This window comes from Callospermophilus lateralis, chromosome 10 (genome assembly GCF_048772815.1).
Source record: "Callospermophilus lateralis isolate mCalLat2 chromosome 10, mCalLat2.hap1, whole genome shotgun sequence".
In the NCBI taxonomy this organism is placed as follows: Eukaryota; Metazoa; Chordata; class Mammalia; order Rodentia; family Sciuridae; genus Callospermophilus; species Callospermophilus lateralis.
The window spans coordinates 110,421,038-110,441,343 of record NC_135314.1 but is presented as its reverse complement, the minus strand read 5'-3'; the positions used below and the strand labels follow the sequence as shown (position 1 = coordinate 110,441,343).

Below are 20,306 nucleotides of genomic sequence, written 5' to 3'. Positions count from 1 at the left end.
TTAAATTGTGTATATCATCCTGGTTCAATTTGGGCATATCATATGACTCTAGAAATTTGTCAGTGCCTTCAATATTTTCTATTGGAGTACAGTTTTCAAAATAATTTCTAATTATCTTCTGTATTTCTGTAGTGTCTGTCTTGATATTTCCTTTTTCATCCTGTATGATACTAATTTGAGTTTTCTCTTTCTCTTCATTAGCATGACTAAGGGTTTGTCAATTTTATTTATTTTTTCAAAGAATCAACTTTTTGTTTTATCAATTTTTTTCAATTTCATTGATCTCAGCTCTGATTTTAATTATTTTCTTTCTTCTACTGCTTTTGGTGTAGATTTGTTCTTCTTTTTCTAGGGCTTTGAGATGTAATGTTAAGTCATTTATTTGTTGACTTTTTCTGCTTTTAAGGAATGAACTCCATCCAATGAACTTTCCTCTTAGAACTACCTTCATAGTTTCCCAGAGATTTTGATAAATTGTATCTGGTTTCTATTTCACCTCTAAAAATTTTTTAATCTCTTCCTTGATGTCTTCTGCAAACCCTTGTTCATTCAGTAGCATATTATTTAGTCTCCAAGTGTTAGAGTAGCTTTTTAAAAAATATTTTTTAGTTGAAGTTGGACACAGTATCTTTATTTATTTTTATGTGGTGCTGAGAATCAAACTCAGTGCCTCATACATGTAAGGCAGGTGCTGTACCATTGAGTTACAGCCCCAGCCCTAGAGTAGCTTTTATTTCTTATTTTATCATTGATTTCTAATTTTATTCCATTTTCATCTGATAGGATGCAGGGTAGTATCTCTACTTTTTGTATTTGCTAAGAGTTACTTTGTGGCATAGTATATGGTCCGTTTTAGAGAAGGATCCATGTGCTGCTGAGAAGAAAGTGTATTTGCTCATTGAAGGATGAAATATTCTATATATGTCAGTTAAGTCTAAGTTATTGATTGTATTATTGTGTTCTACAGTTTCTTTGTTCAGCTTTTGTTTGGAAGATCTATCCAGTAGTGAAAGAGGTGTGTTAAAGTCACTCAAAATTATTGTGTTGTGGTCTATTTGACTCTTGAACTTGAGAAGAGTTTGTTTATTGAATGTAGATGTTCCATTGTTTGGGGTATATATATTTATAATTGTTAAGTATTATTGGTGTATGTTTCCCTTGCACAGTATATAGTGTCCTTCTTTATCCTTTTTGATTAATTTTAGCTTGAAGTCTACTTTATTTGATATAAGGATGGAAATCTCTGCTTGCTTCCACAGTCCATGTGAGTGGTATGATTTTTCCCTTCAGTCTATGGATGTCTTTTCCTATGAGATGAGTCTCTTTGAGACAAAATATTGTTGTCTTTTTTTTTTTTTTTTTTTGGTCCAATCTGCTAATCTATGCTTTTTGATTGGTGAGTTTAGGCCATTAGCATTTAGAGTTATTATTGAGACATGATTTGTATTCCCAGCCATTTCTGTTTATTTTTGGTATTTAACTGACTTGGGTTCTTCTATGATTAGATTTTTTAGTGTAATCCCTCCCTCTGCTGATTCTCATCATTGTTTTTCATTTCCTTTTCATGGAATATTTTGCTGAGGATGTTCTGTAGTGCAGACTTTTTAGTTGTAAATTCTTTTATCTTTTGTTTATCATGGAAGGTTTTTATTTCATCATCAAATCTAAAGCTTAATTTTGCTGGATATAAGATTCTTGGTTGGCATCCATTTTCTTTCAGAGCTTGGTATATGTTGTTCCATGATCTCCTGGCCTTGAGAGTCTGGATTGAAAAATCTGCTGAGATATGAATTGGTCTCCCCCTCTATGTGATCTGATTCCCCTCTCTTGCAGATTTTAAGATTCTATCCTTATTCTGTATGCTAGGCGTTTTCATTATAATGTGCCTTGGTGTAGATCTGTTGTAATTTTGTATATTGGTGTCCTGTAAGTTTCTTGTATTTGGTTTTTCCAATTCATTCTTCATGGTTGGGAAATTTTATGCTATTATCTCATTGAAGAGATTGTACATTCCTTTGGTTTGAATCTCTGTGCCTTCCTCTATCCCAATAACTCTGGATTTGGTCTTTTGATGCTGTCCCATACTTATTGGATGTTCTGTTCATGGTTTCTAACTATCTTCACTGTGTGATCAACTTTATTTTCTAGATTATATACTTTGTATTCACTCTCTGACATTCTTTCTTTCAAGTGTTCTAGTCTGTTGGTTATGCTTTCTATTGAGTTTTTTATTTGATTTTTTTGTATCCTTCATTTCAAGGATTTCTGTTGTTGTTATTGTTTTTTGTTTTTTGTTTTTTTTAGTGTCTTTCTCTCTCTTGAAGTAATCTTTTGCTACCTGTATTTGCTCCCTTATTTCATTGTTGGAATGATCAATTTTTGCCTGTATTTGCTCATTTAGGTCATTCTTTAATTCACAGATCATTTTAATTATGAACCTTCTGAACTCCTTCTCTGACATTTCATCAACTTCGCTGTCCATGGGTTCTGTTATTGTAGTATCCTGGTTTGTTTGGGGCACTTTCTTCCCTTATTTTTTTATGTAGTCTATATTTCTTCCTTTCTTGTAGCATGGATCTGAGATATTACAGTTTCTACTCTATATTCTTGTAGTACCCATGCAGATTGTCTGAACTTCACCTTGATGTTGGCTTCCAGGTCCTGCTAGTGTCCCTCAGTGTATGCTACTGCTACTAAAGGTGGTGGCAGCAATAGCCGAGGTAACTCGAGATAATAATCGAGGTGCCCCAAGATGGAAGTCATGTCTTACAGAGATGGGGCTGAAAGGGTGGGCCTCACACTCCCTTTGGGATGCTTTCTCTGAAATGCAACTGCTTCCAGGCCCTGTCTATTGTCAAAATGTTAGGGGCTACTCTGTGGGGAAGGCTATGGCACTGACCACAGTGTCCCAAGATGGAAGTGAATTAGGCTTGGGCTACCAGTTGTGTATGTGGGGAGGGGGGACGAACTTGGACCTACCCCGGATCTGGGTCCCATGCAAGTCAGTGAGGGCAGATCTGGTCCAGGTCTGACCTCCTGCGGTAGTCTGCTGGTCAGAAGAGGCAGGCCTGTGCTGGAGGCTGGGCTCTGGCGGGTGTCTGCTGGTGATGGGGTGGACCCGGGCCTACTGTGCCTATGGTTTATCTTCTTAAAACACTTTTAAATATAGATTTGCCACACTGAGAACAGCTGTCAGTGGCTTCTCTTGATTTCTGGTGAAAAATCAAAAGTGACAGTAGAGTTGAATAAAAGCATGAAAGTCCACCATTTTCCACCCACTTTTGTCATGAAATTGATTTTTAAACCTTAGTGTTTGGAGCTAGCTTAGATTTTCAGAGGCGAAATTAATTATATAACATGATGCCTGTGGTTTTCCAAGCCTGTTCACTGTCCACACTCCAGAGGGCGCTACTTTTTGCCCCAGAATTGTTCTATTCCTTGCTGGAGAGTGGCAACTCAACTTCTTTCACCATTTTAACTTTTATATCCTAGATCAAAAAGCTTGGCTTTCCACACTGTGCTCACCAGGGGTGTGAGTTCAGATGACGGGGAAGGAGAGGAGCCTGCAGGGATTCCCGGCAGCCTTTCCCTTTCAGAAATAGCCCCCTTCAGCCAAGGAAGTGACAGGTCGCCCCTGAAGATGGACACTGTCGGGTCACAGCCAAGAAATTCCTCAGCTTCACACCCAAGTATTTTACACATAGCACCTGAGGATTTGTCAGAAATGGTTAAGGAGGATTTCCAGGAGGAGACTTCGGAGACAACCAGGAGTCCTATGGAATACCAAGACAAGCTCTACCTGCACATGAAGGAGAACCTGGGTAAAGTAAAGGCCTACGCCACGGAAATTGCAAGAAAGATTCCAGTCCCTGACCAGTGCACCATCGAAGGTGAGTGCTCTGAACTGCCCAAACCTCATAAAGGCCAGGAGTCACTGGAAAGCAGACAGAAACCTCCAATCGCACAAATTGCCAGAGCCTTTTATGGGTTTTCTGCAAAATTAATCATTTGGAAAACTCCTTTCATTGTTTTAATTACTTTTTTCCCATCTTGTTGATTCCCATTTGAACCTACATAGATATGCCTTTTTGCATCTTTGTGATATGTTGTGTGTGGCTTCCTGTCCCCAGCGTACAGAAAAACCCTATGAAAGAGTCTATGGCCTTAAAGCAGGCTCTGGGTAGGGCCGGGCTGCAAAATCCCACATTGTGGGTGCAGGGAAGCTGCGTATAGCCCTGAGCGTGAGCTCCAGATTTTCCTTGCATTTCTTTCATTCATCTACTACTCAAGACACTGAATAGAAACCATCCTCCTGAGCTCTTGGAGATCAGAGTGAAGATGGTTAAAGGGGATCTCAGGGTAAGGGCTTGTGAGTGGGTGTGAGTTGGCCAGGAATCACAGGGCAGAGTAGACTGGGACCTGGGGCCATACCTCCCTCAGAAGCACAATGAATAACTCCACTGTGGTTCATTCTGTTCTGCAGATGATCTGTGTATCTAACACACACTCTGGGGATAATAGAGCGAGGTGCATTTCCATTGACTAGTTATGTGTTGAAGTTCAACTTAAAGTGTGAAAGTTTTTCTACAGTGAATTTTAAACCACAGAAGGTGGAAGAAACCTTTCAGAGTTACTGCAAGCTCTGGGTGATCAAAAGCACCCTTTCCTATGGCCTTGAATCATTTGAGGAGTTAAAATTAGTCTTAAAAGTCAACTAAGTGACTTGGATTTTTTTTTTTTCCAAAATATTGAGCGAATCCATCCTCTTAGAAAGGGAAAAGTGGAATGTTTTCTTTTGATGGTGATGTTTTCCTTCAGGGATGACCTGGAACTGAGTGTGTATTGTTTCAAGTTGATAGTTTGGAATTCATTCATGCTTCTGCAATTTCCTGGGAAATTCCTTGCACAGGGATATGTGTGAGGGATGGAAGATTTATATGACTCACTGCTAATATATCCACTAAGAAAGGACCCTGCTGATTGCAGGGGACAGGTTGTTATTGTTTCAGAGATTGTGTAAACCACTCAGCAGTCACCAGCAGCCATCTGGCTGATACAGTTTTGCTGGCTGTTCTAAGATCATTTGATACAACAATATTGCATTTCCATCCTTAAAAAATTACAGAACAAAAAATCAGGCTTAGAAATGTTTATGCTAAACAATAGAAAAGAAACCTACTTAACCTTTTTTTCATGACTTATGCAAAGGAATCAAGAAACAAAATGAAAAAAGTATAAAAACCACTTCTACAACATTTAAAGTTAAACCAATAGCCAGCAGAAAATGATAACACAGAAGAATAATTTTGAATCTGGGTTCCTAAGCCCATTCCATAAAAATGTAGGGAAAAAAAACTTCTAAAGAAATTCGTTGGGCATTAGTTTGATTCATATGAAAAAACTGATATTTGACTTTTTGATCTATAAAAACTTCAATTGTGTATGTTTCAACCTAATACTTCAGTAATAAATGATGTTGAAAGACTAGGAACCTCATGGGTCTCCATAGCAGAATTCAGTATGATGTGGACCAAGGCCACAAATAGCTTTCTTAACCCCAGTCAGCCATCTGTTATTGCCTGATATTGATCGAGCTGGGGACAGACAGTGGGTCAGTGCAAATCCATCATCATGCTTGGAGAGGATGTCAAGCCCCAGGCCTCAGCAATAGCATTTGGGGGTATGAAAGAGCCTGTGTTTCCCAGGTCAGAACCCCAGTTCTGAGCCTGGGGAGGCTGTGGGTGCAGGTCACCAACCACTGAGAGTCAGGTGTTCATAAGCAAACCATGGTCTAATGATATATTTACACACGAGACCGGAAGAATTGAGTTCATCTGTCATTGCCATTTGAATTATTAGTATTCACTTATGTGAACAAAATATTTTCTAAAAAATCCACATGATATTAAAACAAGTCTTTGAAAATCTGGCCCATTGCTGGAGTTCTATAAAGAGTGATATAAAATCTTATAAGAACCCATCCATGTTACTTTGGTTTGCTTTGAAGTATTTCTTGATGGGGTGAAAATACATCCCATCTGTTCAGGGGATCAACAAGCCTCACTTGCATAAGCTAACTTTTAAGCTAGGAAGCTGGTCCTTGTTCTAATCCAATCATGTGAACTGATTTTTTCTTAAAATAAGATACAATTTGTTAAAAATATCAAGAACTGTTTTCATGCTTAATTACAAATGAAGCTCCCATTTTGAAAATTTGTGTGTGGTTGAGTCCTCGTCAGTTCTGGGATGGCAAAGGGGCATTGCCCACCTGGTCCCTGCATCCTGTGGTACAGCTGGTCTGATCTGGGGATGTCCCCCAGATGACATCTGGGAATGTCCACTTAATGGTTCCAGAGAGGTTTATTTTTTTAATGTATTAATTTAATCACAGAATTAAGATCAGTTCTCTGTGAAGAAAGTTACAAAATTTGAAGCCAGAGAAGAATTTGACAGCTTTCTCACAGAATTTTAGAGGGGAAAAATAGCCAATAAAAAGAAGTTATAATTTCCCCAGAGCCCCGTTTCATTGAGGCGATCCACTGGGCCCTTTTTGAATGACACTCAATTGGGGAAATTTTTTCCAGATAAGTCTTCTTGGTGCTTTGGAGCTTTTCTCAGATTAGATTACTCCCTAGTTCCCATTTCTCTGAAGAGCAGGTTTTAGTTAAAGGGGGTAAGATATCATGGTGCAGAGTTTTCTTTGCTTATTTGTTCAAAGACAATCAAACTTTATTTTCAATTTTAAGAAGGTACTTTTGAAAGTATAATTAATGGGTAATAAAGTTATCTGATGTCTTGTATTGGAACTCTGTGACGTGTTAAGTTGTGGATTTAAATGCATTCCATCCTTATCAGTTGTTTGTGGTCAAGTGCCTGACCCTGCACCTACTCTTGCCTGAGACCCCAGAGGGCAGTAATCTGATATTAACTCATTAGAGGAATTTATAGAGTTCTTTTCAAAAGGATCTGGAGAATTCTATTAGCCATGGCAACTGGATGTCTCTCACAGGCCACTGCAGATGCCTGGCACCTGAATAGGTGTGGTAGGAAAAAGCAGAGAGGAAAGCTCATCATAAGTCACCTGATACGTACCTACCAGTGAGCTGAACACCTAGGACACATCCCAGAATCGAGCTGGTGAGCACAGGTACATTTGGGCACCCTGTGTGAAAATCCAGGAGGAGCTGTTCTCCTCCAGTTCATGCAAGGAGGCATCAACACCTTGAAATAGACAGTTCTTCTAAAGCAGTATCTGCCTTGACTATGCCTCTGCTTCCTAAAGGGATCTTGCTAACAGAGGGTGAGAGGCCAAAGGAAATACATAAATGGAGCAGAAGCATAAAGGGGTGTGTTCTAAGATGTCTCACCCTGAAGATAGCCACACTGAAAGAAGGAGAAGGAGGGGCTTGCCAGAACAGGGTGGATTGCCAAGCCGTACTTCATATTCTTAGCACTCTTCTAAATGCATTAAAATTAAAGGTCTTGTGGTGAGACACTCTCCTATCTGGAGTCAGTATTTTTGTCCACTGTAGGAAGCTTACACAGATTGTCGTCAGTCATTCCTTGTTCTTGTCGGCTGCACAGTACACTATGATCCCCAGCCAATGAGGCCTCTATTGCCACAGGCTGTGGCCCAGTGAAGTGAAGTGTTCATTTCCTTCCATGATGAGATGCAGCACAGGCCCCAGGGAACCAAAATGGCCACGGTCTCTGCTCCCAGCACCGGGAAGCTGAGGCAGAAGAATCCCAAGTTCAAGAACAGTCTGGGGAGGTAGCTCAGTGGTTAAGTGCTCCTGGGTTCAATCCCTGGTACAAAAGGGGGAAAAAAAAGCAGTTGCAAAAGCTGGTATCTCAGAAGCTGAGCATGTGGTTCCATTTCTCAATTATAAGCTTAAGTAGAAATGACTTTTCACAGATGATCACTTAAGTTTTGATGTTTGAAAAAACACTAATCTAGGAAGTGATTTCTCCCCTGCATTGGTAGTGACAGTAGCAGGTGACTGTGTCCCCCCCAAAGACTGGGGTCTCAAGGCCCAAGGGCCTTGTCTTCAGTTTCTCTGGCACCCACACACACAGGCCCTGGCAGGGGTGGACAGGCAAGGCTCTACCTGCTCCCCGAAGGGCCCTGCCTCCTCAAAACTAAGGACTTGGTGAGTGAAGGCTCCTTTTGATATCCTCTAGGTGTGCTTTGGAGACCTATTTGTGATGATGGATTGTGTCATGCTCATTTACATGCTGAGAATCTGGTGTGATCCAGGCACTGTGCTGTGGGCCAGGGAGGTGGCTGTCCACAAAGTAGCATGATCTCTGCTTTCATGGAGCTGACCCTGTGGAACAAGGCATGAGTCACCACAGCACAAGATGCGTAGTTACAAAGATCAGTTATCCACAGGGCCGGGGTGCGGTTCCATGAGGGCACATCCCATGGAATCTGACCTACACATGGCAGTCAGGGAGAACAGACCTTCCCCAGAGCAGGGGTATGAATCATAGGGAGAGGTGTAGGGCAGAGCCCTGGGTCAGAGAAGAGCCTTGCACAGGTCCCATAAACAGGAAGGGCTCAGCGCATCCAGGAACTGAAAGCTGGCCCCCAAGGAGCACTTGAAACTCATTCTGTGGGATGAGAAGAACCAAGAATAAGAGAAGAAAATGCACAGCACAGTGTCAAATAGTGGAGGAGTTACAAAAGAGAACAGCCAGGGACAGAGGGATGGCGGGGGTGGGACAGCTGGCCAGGCGAGTAGCTGGGGAAGGGCTCTCCACCAAGACAATCTGGCAGTGAGGACCAGGATGAGAAGGGCAAGAAGGAATGGCAGGTACAAAGTCATGAGGCATGGCAATGAACCTTACCGAGGTGGCTGGGCTGGAGACAGTGAGAAGTATCCTGTCCTGTCCATTTCCAAGAAAAGCTCTCGGCAGTGCTGGGGGCCCAACCTGCTCACCAGGGGTGGAAGTCTTCCTACAGATATAGCTCCAACTAGAGAGAGAACATACAGAGAAAGAAACCAAGAGTTTGGTTCTAGACACAGATTCTGAGATAACCATTCTTCTTTTTAAAAAAAGAAATATATATTAGTTTTAGGTGGACACAATATCTTTATTTTATTTTTATGTAGTGCTGAGAATAGAACCCAGTGCCTCACGCATGCTAGGCGGGCTACCACTTGAGCCACATCCCCAGCCCACCATTCTCCTTTTGAAGTAATAAACTTGATTTTTATTTAGATTCAGAGCAAAACTGACTGCAAAGCACAGAGAATTCCCATTTACACCCCTCCCCCATACAGACAAGCGCCCCACCATCAATCTCCCCACACAACGGACATTTGTCCAGCCAACAAAACTGCATCAGCACATCACTGTCACTCCAAGTCCACAGGCTACCTTGGGGTTCTCACTCGCCATCGTACTTCCTTTGAGTTTGGTCAAAGTGTCATGACGCATGTTCACTGCTGTAGTACATAGAATGGTATCACTGCCTAGAAATCTCTGTGTTCCACCTCCCGACTGACTACTCAGAGCCATCACTCATTCATTTTCCAAGGACTTTTGAGAGTCTAGACGTGCCAGCACCCTTCTAGGTACTCGGGGAAACTCGAGTGATGAAAACAGACTCTTCACCCTGCTTCAGGGTGGGGAGAGACATAGAATGAATATGCAGGTAGATGTTAGAAAGTATTAGGTGCTATGCTCAAAGAAAAAGCCAGCGAAGAAGAGAGTGTAGGGGTGTGTGTGTGTGTGTGTGTGTGTGTGTGTGTGAGAGAGAGAGAGAGAGAGAGAGAGAGAGAGAGAGAGAGATTTGAACCAAGGAGAGTTCTAGAAGGACACACATTAAACTACTACCATTGTTTTTCTGCAAAAAAAAAAAAAAAAAAATCAGGCTGGGGTGCCGGGGAGGAGAAGGAGAGAGGGAAGGGGAAACTAGGAAACTTGTACACTTTAATGTCTACATTTTCTGCAAGGTTTAGAATTGCCTAATGGGAATAATTGGCTTCGGTCATAGAGATTCCAGCAATCTGAACCCAGGTGGTAACTCCACACTCCCCAGCATCCTGTCTAAATTGGATTCCAGACCCAGCTCTGCTGTAGGGCAATTCTGACTCCTTGAACGGTTACTTCATCTCCTTGGGCCACCACCTCCTCACCTTTCTCCCAAGAGTATTAAGGGTCTGTGGGTTTTCAAGCTGTGCTCCTTTCAAAGCCCCTGGGGGCCTTTCAAAGGAGCTCCAGGTGGCCCTTCTCCCTCCTTCTCCTGCCTGCTGCATAAGCAGCTCTGATCTAGCTGGCTCCTCCATGGACCTTCTGCATAGGTACTTACTCCAAGAATCCACAGGGCTTTTAAACTTTTTAAGACCTTGTGTTTTGAATGCAATTAATTCTAAATATCACATGCCAGAGCTGGCATAAATATCAAAGTATTGTTACTTGGCCAAATTTTTCATCAGCCTCAAGCAACTTTACTGCTAATTTTATATCTCTAGTATAAAAATTTCTAAAACATATACATATACACAACCCACCCCTGCAAACGTTTCTTTCCTGTTAGTTTCCTGTCCTTCCACAGACATTTGCATCCATCATTTTGCTCCCATTGGGAGGAAACTGATGGGAGTATTCAATATCTTAGAGGCTTGTCTCACTATTTCCTTAGGTTCATTAATTAATAGGTATCAAACTGCAAATAACCAGCCCTGACAAGCAAATTAATGCATGTGTCTACCCTCACTCTTTCTATTCTAATAGTTTTGTTTACCTTGCTCAAAAGAAACCAATCTCATTTCAAACAGTGTATGAGGTGGCATACAAAATATATAACAAAATAAAATCAATGTGAGGGGAAAATAAACAGGGAAATGAAATGAATCCAGTAGTTGAATTATTTTTCAGAAATTTATTCCTGAAAATTCTCACAGTTTAGAAATGTGATTTGCAAACTTACTTCTGAGCACCCCAGTGGTCATAATAAAGAGGGAAATTATATCAGTTATGGAATTAATACTTAGGGTGCACTAATTGTCCAGGGGAGGGTGGAAAGAAAGTGATTTTGCTAAGCCAGTTTATTAAAAGAAGTGTTTATATGAGGCAACAAATATCTAACTATTACATAAAACAACAGAGCAATGATTTTAAACCAGGGACAGTCCCCCACTGCTGCAGTCTAGCTGGGCACAAAATAACTGAGCTGCCACGAGGCACTTGTAGGTTCAAAACAGGAACTCCTTTATTGCCCGAACTCCCTCTAACACCCCCACACGGCCCTTCCAGGAACCCCACCAACCGGAAATCCCTCCTCCTGAACTTCCCCAACCAACACGAACTCCCCAGGCATCCCCAGAACTCCAAAGTAGCGGGGCGCCCTAGGCAGACAGCAGGGGTCTAATATACAGTTGAATACACAGCTTAACATAACCATCATCATCTCAATGGCTCGCTGGCACCTCTCAACCACTCCCTCTGGCAAAAATGCCATACATCATTCCTACTCCGCTGTGGCTCTCAGCACCCCACCACCACCACCACCAGTTTGGTAATGTCTCAGGGTCAGAGGATGTCTGGCATCTTAGTGAAACCAGTGATGCTGCTAAATATCTTATAGTGCATAGAACTGTCCTCCCTAAACAAGGAATTATCCAGTTCAATCCCTGGTACCACCCACCCCAAAAAAATCTCAAAATATCTTGAATATCAACTATATCTTCAGTGGCGTTTAGTTAAGTGTGTAAATGAGGTAAAAACGTGGATTGCATTTCCCTTAAAATGTACAAACAATTAAAATAGAGTGAGCACGTGTTGTAGGTGAAGCATGTTCCCCAGACTCCAAACACTGAATGCGGTTAGAGTTCAGTGACGGGGTCAGCTCTCTCACTGGTGTGGCTGGTTGAGCCTCTTGCCCTTCCTCTTTATGGGCTCTGACATCCTTGTACTCTGGATTGTCTTTTGTCTACTGAATCTGCATGATTTTTTTTAATGGGTTCATTTATAAATAACCTTGACTATACTTAAATATAATGTAAATGTGAAAATTAAGTCTAATCCTACATCCCTGTCATATCTTTCTATTTAATTTTTATTTTATGTTCACATCAGTTCATAAATACAATTACACCATGGGGTTTTTTTTTTTATTTGCTAATTTGCTTGTGTTTTTGTTTTTGTTTTTTTGACAAAATATTTAAACTTGTACCAATAGGTGAATCTACTCAACTATTAAAAGAATCAAGACCAACATAGATATCTTTTTTATTCTTACAGTATTGATATTGTACAGCTGCTCAGTAATTCAAATGTCAAACGTACATCGAACACTTAGAATCTTTGTTATTATTTTTTGGAATTTCTTCATGTTTGACTTTGAATTCCTTGACCTAATGTATATTTTGAATTTATGTGCAACAGCGAGAAGAATTACTCTATTTCTTTAAGTTATTCAGTATCCATAAAAATAAAAGGGTCTAATTGAGAATTTAAACCACTAAAATATGAGGAAATTCCCAAAGCAAAAAATTTAAATAGTGTATTGTCATTATGTCTGAATACTTTAATATAAATAATGCCCTAATGGAGAAGGAGACCCACCTAAATTCAAAACTGACTTTTTAAACATTTGGGGCTTCAGAGATTCCCAAATGCTCTTAGTCAAGCATTACTATTATTAATCTTTGAACTCAAGCACATTTTTTAAGGAAATGTCATCCATGTGTTTCGAATTCACTTTTGCTTTATCAGTCCAGCTGGGAAGGCTCTCCTGACCCCCAGGAAGTGTCCTACTAATAACACAGACATCAGGGAACTGACGCACTGGGGCTAAGAAGAGACTGTGCCAAGACTGATGGGCCTGCTCACTTCTGAAGGAAAAAGAATCTTTTCCAGTTTTGATCACAGTCCTTTCCATCCTTCTCAGAGATCAGAAAACAACAACAATAATAAAAATAACTTGCCGTGAAATGAGCTGTTGTGGGCAAGATTCATGCAAGGACACTGGACTCCTTCCTGTCAGAAATACTGGCTTAAGAATATCACTGCAATACAATATGAAGGGTGAAGCATAATAAGCCAGTTTCAGAGTTGAGAAAAATCCCCCTCTCTTTTCAAATTCAAATTGTACACCCCATCACCTGAGATCGTTTCTGTGGCAGTGCATTCTTTGAATCTCCAATGGTCATCTCTTCCCCCAGACAGAAGGGGCTGACAGTCTCCAGAGGATGAGGGTCCAGAGACACAGGAGAGTAAGGGGGTGGGTCCTGTGAAGGTGAGGTCCTGGTGAATGGCCAATATCCATGGGAGTCCCAGCTGCCTCTTCCTGCTCTCCCAAGGCAGGGTCCAGCCCTTGTCCCCAGCCCTGGAGCTGGATAGAATGCAAACTTTGGAACAAGGCACAGACGGGTGCAGGCCTGAATCCAGGCTGGGTCAGGCCTTACGCCAGTATAGGCCTCCCAGGTTGCAAATCACTGCCTTCACAAACGAATGACCTTCCCCAGACACCTACAGAAGAGGCTTCCTGGAGCCTCCCACTACCTGTACGGGGTTCCCAAGCAGAAGCAAGCAAGCACGCAGGGTCTGCTCAGTTCCTGGGGACTTGACCAGGCCCAAGATGGATGTGAAGAGATCTGTTGGCCCTCAGGCAGGATTCAAGCTGTCACATTTAGGTTTCCAGCAGCCTCAGCTTCTGGGATTCTATCCCAACCCAGCTGTCTAACACCTACCCCTTGCATGCCTTGAGGGATACCTGCTGAGTGTCAGAGTCCCCCAGGGCCCAGCCACAGGAGACTTCCTGACTACAGAACCTACCATGTGAGTGGGCGTGCCACAGCTGTCAGGGTGGGGTCTAGACCTCCTCCCTCTTCAGGGCCTGGGGCTGGGCAGAGAGCAATGCTCTTGCCTGAGTTCAATGCAGAAAGAGGGAAGGAGCCCTAGCCGATGATGTGCCTGTCACTGATGTGCAGCTTTGGGCTTGCCATGGAATTGGTCTCTCTGTGGGCTCTGACGTTGCAGGAGACCTTTCCCTTGTGGTTAAGGCAATAGCCTGTGTAATCAGGAAAGGAAAAGTTAACTGCCTTGTGACGCACCAGGAAAGTGTGGGCATCCACAGAGCTGCCACAGAGAGACTGTATCGCAAGCTCAGCATGGAAAACAAAATGAAAACCAGGAATATGAGGATATTAACCATTTGGGGGGAATATGTGCACGTACTCTTCTAATATTTCATATATTGAAGAAAACAAGATTCCTGGAAACTGAAGACAACTCAGCCATTTCTGAATAGATGAGCTTCATGATGGTTATTCATAGAAGTGGGAGACAGTGCAAGAGAGAGGCTGTAGGGTAGAGTGCAGGGCTCCAGCAGCCAGGCTGGGGGCAGAGGCCTCTGCTCAGGGTGCTCCCCTGCATCCCAGTAGCCTCTTCTGCAAGACAGTGAATGCACTCATACCTGAGAAGTCAATGCGGGAAGCACCAGAAAATACTGCTTCTAAAATCTCTCAGGGCTTTTACCCCTAAATTCAACCAATGCTCAGGTCCCAAGCCCTACCCCTCACTCGTTACACATGGTTTTTTATCTGTAGGAAAACATCAGGGAGGGGCGCTGTGTGACCTGTCCCCCTCTTTGCTGACCCACATCTAAGAAAGCTTGAGGTAGTGCAGGGGACTTGATAACGACTTTTCCAGGACAGTGCTGTGTGATGTGCTTCTCCAGAATGGGAGATAAATTGCCAATTTTTCTACAACCAATGATTTTTCATGTACAGTTCTTAGTATTCTGAGTATTTTGACCTATGAGCCTGGCCTCACCTGAAATCATTTTATGAATGAAATAAATGAAATTGATTTCATATCCCTAGAAGTCTACCCACTGGGATAATAACTGTCACAGGTTAATGGAATCTATTATAGCAGTGTAGCCCAAGTCTGATCCATTTTCTGGTGGAAACAAAATCCTAGTGAAGGGATTTTCTTTTTACAATTATGAAAGTATATCTGTTTACTGGAAAATAGATAAAGAGCTAAAGAAAATCATCTTTAATTCCACCATCTAACTACTGTTAGAAATCTTAGGTATGTCCTTCTAGGATTTTTTTCCATGGTGGAAAATACTTCAGCAGTACGGTGAAGAACTGCTTTTCAAAGATGTTTAATGTTCAATCTTGGTGGTGAAAATTTCCATTTGGAAAACTTGGAATAATTAGAAAGCACAACGTAAAGACCTAAGTCAGCAATGAGCAATGTAGCTGCCTTTGCAACTTTAGCAGGGTGATCTTTGCAGTGGAACACTGTATCAAAGCACCAGAAACAAAAGCCTTGCTCAATGACATTTCCTTGACTTAATCTGCGAAGAAGTCAGATTTCTCTCATGCATATATTTATCTCCCTGCTAGAGAGGATACAACTTCACATCTAGATTGGTATCTCTTACCCATAGCATTCTCTTTGACACTGGAACTAAATAATTTAAAACCTTCAATGCTATTGAAATAAGTTTGAAATACAGAAAAGTGTTTATATGATACCTTATAATATTATTCATCATTATCGGCATGCATTGTAGACCAGGTTTGGCAGTCTTCTTATCTGTAAAAGGCCAGGTAGTATATATTTTGGGCAGAGAAAGGACATGAGAATTCCAGTGAGTTTGGCTGATTGAACTCACATATCTAACTCACTGTCACCAAAGTAGCACTTAAATAGTAATAAAGGAGTTGAAAGACATAAGGTTAGGAGAACAGAGGAGAGGACACTAGACAAAGAGCCAACACAGACAGAGTAAAGCAGATGCCCTGAATATTGAATGAAAGAATACATAAATAATTTATTTAATCCTAATAAAACAGCTTGTAGTGTAGCCGTAACTGTCCTCATTTTATAAATGAGAAAATACTTTTGGAAAGTCCATTCCTTATGCAAGGTGATGTAGCCAGTAGGTGGCTGAGGAAGGACTTGACCCTGGACACAGCACCGGCCACCACCTGTCCAACACTGCCTTTGTGGACGCATCCTCGCCCACCACCATGCCTCTGCCCAGGCAGTTGTGCCCCAGGCTGCATTCTTCTAGGCCCGCCACTCCACTCATCAAGACTGGATCAAGCTGACCTCCTCTGCTGGCTCCCAGTGTAAGGATCCAGCGAAACATCGGAGAAAGAGACCACCAAGTGACCCACTCATGCAATAGCAAAAGGGGTTTATTGAGGATCCAGCGCGCTGGGGCTCCGTGCTCACTCAAGAAGGGAGAGCAGCCCAGAGCCCAGAGCTGAAGTTAAGCAGTGCTTAAGTACACTTTTTGAGGAGGGCGGGGGCTTTGCATACATCAGAACAAATCATCATGAGGCACGGGAAAATTGAACAACAACTCTGAGACATGATTAGCACATTCATTGGCGGGACCAGGTTGGGGGGGGTGATTGATCACTCCTAAGTGGGGTACACATTCAAACTGATTGGTTCAGGCCCTGTATGCCTACATGACAAGCTACACAAGGTCCCAGGTTATTAAACAACCAGAGAGTCAGTGGGAATATTTACTGGGCAGTTCGGGTATTGTCCTAACAGCTACAGGAATTTCAGGTTTTTGGGGTAGCAGAGGAACTTAACAATACCTGGTCCTTTACTTTTTAACTCAGGCCTTGCAGCTTAGAAACTTTACAATGCCCGGTCTTTTACACTTTAACTTTTACACTTTAACTTCAATTTCTTTTACCCTTACACCAGGACTCTTTATTTAGCACTTGACCTTGCACTACTCTTTTTTCTTCTATTCCTGTATTTCTAATACCTCTTTTTTAAATCATAAGACTCTCATGAGTCTTTTGATGGTCTCAGAACCCAGCCAAATGCCCCATTTTTGGTAAATCTCTCAAGTATTTGCTAACAGAGATGATGCTATTAGACCTTTCCCGGGTGCAGAAAAACAACTGTCATCAGGCCTTCTCCAGTTCAAGGACCCCACGTGGTTACAGCAGCTGCAGCACTCAGAGGGAACCTGTGACGTGTTTCAGGGATTTGAGCTCCGAGAGTGCAGTCGACTCCCCACAATACCATCCTCAGAAGTTGCCTCGGACCCGGCTGAATCGACCGTTCCTTGTGCACTCAGATTGACTTCCAAGTTCATGGCCTACCCCTACCCCTACTGACCCACGAGTAGTTGCTTTCTATGCAATGACACCTCATTGAGCAGCCTTGAGTGAAACAAGATGCCTCCTCGATTTCTAGTGTCAGCCACATGATTATGAAATCAACTGAAGGTAGTGGCTGGACATCCCGGGGAAGCCCTGCTTGGTCAGGACTTGCTGAAGAAGATCAGCCTGATCTAGAGCTTCAAAGGGTTTGAGGCAGTAGCTACGCACGACGTGGGGCCCCTGTGCACTCTGAACCCACCCACCCGACATAACCCTGCTGGAAAAGACACGCCCCTCTCCCTAGAGTGTTCCCCTGGGGCCATTGGGGGGCAGCCAGGCCAGAAGATCTGAATTCAAAACTGCTGCCAAATGGAGAGAGCATTGCGATGGATGAGTCACATGTAGATCATCTTAGGCTCGTCCTTCCTTCCTCAGAGAAAAAATGTAAACATTCCATTTTAGTGGAATTTAATAACAAAATTTCCTAAAATTCTCTGTCCCCCAATGTGGTTACCGTTATGCATTTTGCAGAATTGCAAAGTAATTGGTAGCACAGGGAATGGTACCTGCAGGGGACACAACTGGCCTGCCTTATTTGCCTCTGTACAACTTTGGTAAATCTCTGCTGGTAGAGCCAAACGTTCATTTGTAACATATGGCCTTCCACCGACTCAGAGTGACCACAAAGAGATTCTGTATCATTGCCAGAAATCAACCACATTAGCACTGTGCAAAAAAAAGTGTGCATTTGATTTAAAATTCACATAAATTCCAAAATCACTTTCATGTCTACTAACTGTGCTAGTTTCTATGAAAATATCCCAGATTTATTTCTGATTGTGCTGATATTGACTCCTTTGTATCCTTACTGTGTGGACATCCAGCTTGTATTTGGTGAGCATCAAGGAATATCTGATGGAAATGTTGAATTCTTCCCAGTGATCTTCCCCCAAGGGTTTTGTGATAGGATAAGTACAATATCAACTCCTCTTCCAAGAGTGGGGTCAGACTTACTTTTTTTCCAGAGGCTACCAAAGATTCACTAGAGAAGCGAAAACAGCAAAATATATTATTTAAAGAGAAGTTCAATTTTAAGTAAGTTTCCCAATTTGTATTTTCAATATACCTACTTTGGGGGATTATGGGCTAAATTCCTGGTAGTATTAGAAACAACATTGAAATTAATATAAAAATACAAACAATGTTGCCACAATCACCCTTTTCTGTAATTACAGAAATTATCCTGATTTGAGTACACTTTGTAAGGGCTGTTTCACATCTGGAGACTAGGAAAGTGACTTCAGATGTCATTGTTCAGATTTACACCCCCTTCACAATTAATATGACAGCTTTATTTTTAAATTTGGACATTTAAAGAATAAGGCAATAATTATTTGAAAATATATGGCCATTCCTCAACAAGTTACACATGGAATTGGCATATGACCCAGCAATTCCATTCTTAAGTATATAATTACCCCCAAAGAACTGAAAACAAATGTTCAAACAAAAAAACACATACATAAATGTTCCTAGTAGGGCTAGTCACAATAACCCAAAGTGGAAACAACTTACATGTCCATCTATGGATAACGATATGTAGTATGTCCATACAATGGAATACTAGTCATCCACGAAAAGCAATTAATTGCTGATCCATGCTACCACATGGATGAACCTTGAAAACATTACGCCACATGAAAGGAGCCAGACACAAAAGGGCAATTATTATGATTCCACTTATATGAAATATCCAGAATAGGCAAATGTACAGGGACAAAATGCAGATTTGTGATTATCAGCCCCAAAGTACAAAAAGTGGAAAGTGAAATATAAAAAACAAAAATTGCCAAAGATGGCATAACTAGCAGGCAGAAGAATGCAACTTGAACCCGGCTGCTAGCAACAAGGCCCATGCCACTGCCTGCTGGGCTGCAAGGTGAGCTGGCCCTGTCTCTGAGTGGAAGGCAGATGTGCAAGGGCAATGCCCTCAACCTCTCAGAACAGTGTTGACAGCTTCAGTTCTTAAAGATCAGACTGCTTTTATGCAAATCTGCAAAGTACACACATTCCTATCTCCTTTCTTGTCTCTGCCTAATTACCATTGAATATACACATGCCACCAAAGGACTGCTGGAGTGTGCTCAGGTCCCACCCAGGGCAATTCACTGTGCCACCCTGGGCGGGTGCCTGTGGTCAGAGGTGTCCTGTGGCCCTCTGCACTTGTGTTCTTTTGGAACAAGAGTCACCCAGTCTCTCAGCTCTGTCTCTGCCTCCCTGTCCTACGGTTCCAGGGCTCGACCCAGTAAGCGAGGTGAGGTTGGTTGAATCATAAGTTGGGGAGGAAGCAGGGGGGAGGAATATGCAAAGCCCAAGAGTATTGGTAAAAAGTGATGGGTGGGAACAGAAGGCCAGTCTCCCCCATAGGCACACTGGTCCTGAGTCACACTATCCTGGGAGTGCGGCTCACCTGCATTGGGTGCCCAGAGTCCTGTACTTCTAGGCTGCAGAGGGCACCCTTGGCGCTGTGACCTGTGGGAATGACACCTGTCCCAGACACTGGCTGTACACAGTGGCCCTGTAGGTGGGGCCCAGGGTCCTATCTAAAGAGATGGAGTTCACAGCTCAGCAAGAACACTTGGACGGAGCAGGGTTTGGCCACACAACTATGCTGATGTTCCCAGGAGGTCCGCCTGGTGGACGCAGGGAGATCCACAGAGAGGGCGGGGCAGTCTCCAGTGGGAGGCACCAGCAGGGCACCAGCAGCAGCTAGGCAGGAGTCAGAGCTGGTTCCCACTCAGCAGGGACCTGACAAATGCTACCAGTGGGGAGAGTGAGGAAGCAGCTTCTCCTGCACATGTCTCTCTCACCTCCGTCCACATCCAGCCCAGCCACTTCCAGCCCAGTCCACCCGTGGCCTCAGAGCTCCTGGCTGACCACAAGGCTGCTTCACCTGATTCTGGATGTGGCTGAGGCAAAGCCTGCCATGGGAGATTGTGGTTCTTTAAAGGTGACCAGGGCTGGGCACAGTGGCACACGCCTGTAATCCTAGCAGCTCGGGAGGCAGAGGTAGGAAGATCACAAGTTCAAAGCCAACCTCAGCAATGGCCAGGCTTGAAGCAACTGAGACCCTGTCTCTAAGTAAAGTACAAACTAGGGCTGGGGGGGTGGCTCAGTGGATGAGGGCCCCTGAGTTCAATC

General features: G+C 42.8%; 1 protein-coding gene across 2 annotated transcripts in view; it reads left to right on the top strand.

The window, feature by feature from the left end:
- Veph1 (ventricular zone expressed PH domain containing 1) overlaps positions 1-20,306 on the top strand; it is a 217,734-nt gene that overhangs the window by 126,937 nt on the left and 70,491 nt on the right. For both annotated transcript variants that reach the window (XM_076868484.2, XM_076868483.2), the window contains exon 8: positions 3,493-3,890. In XM_076868484.2, the coding sequence (XP_076724599.2) occupies positions 3,493-3,890 (398 nt within the window). The remainder of the gene's footprint in view (positions 1-3,492; positions 3,891-20,306) is intronic.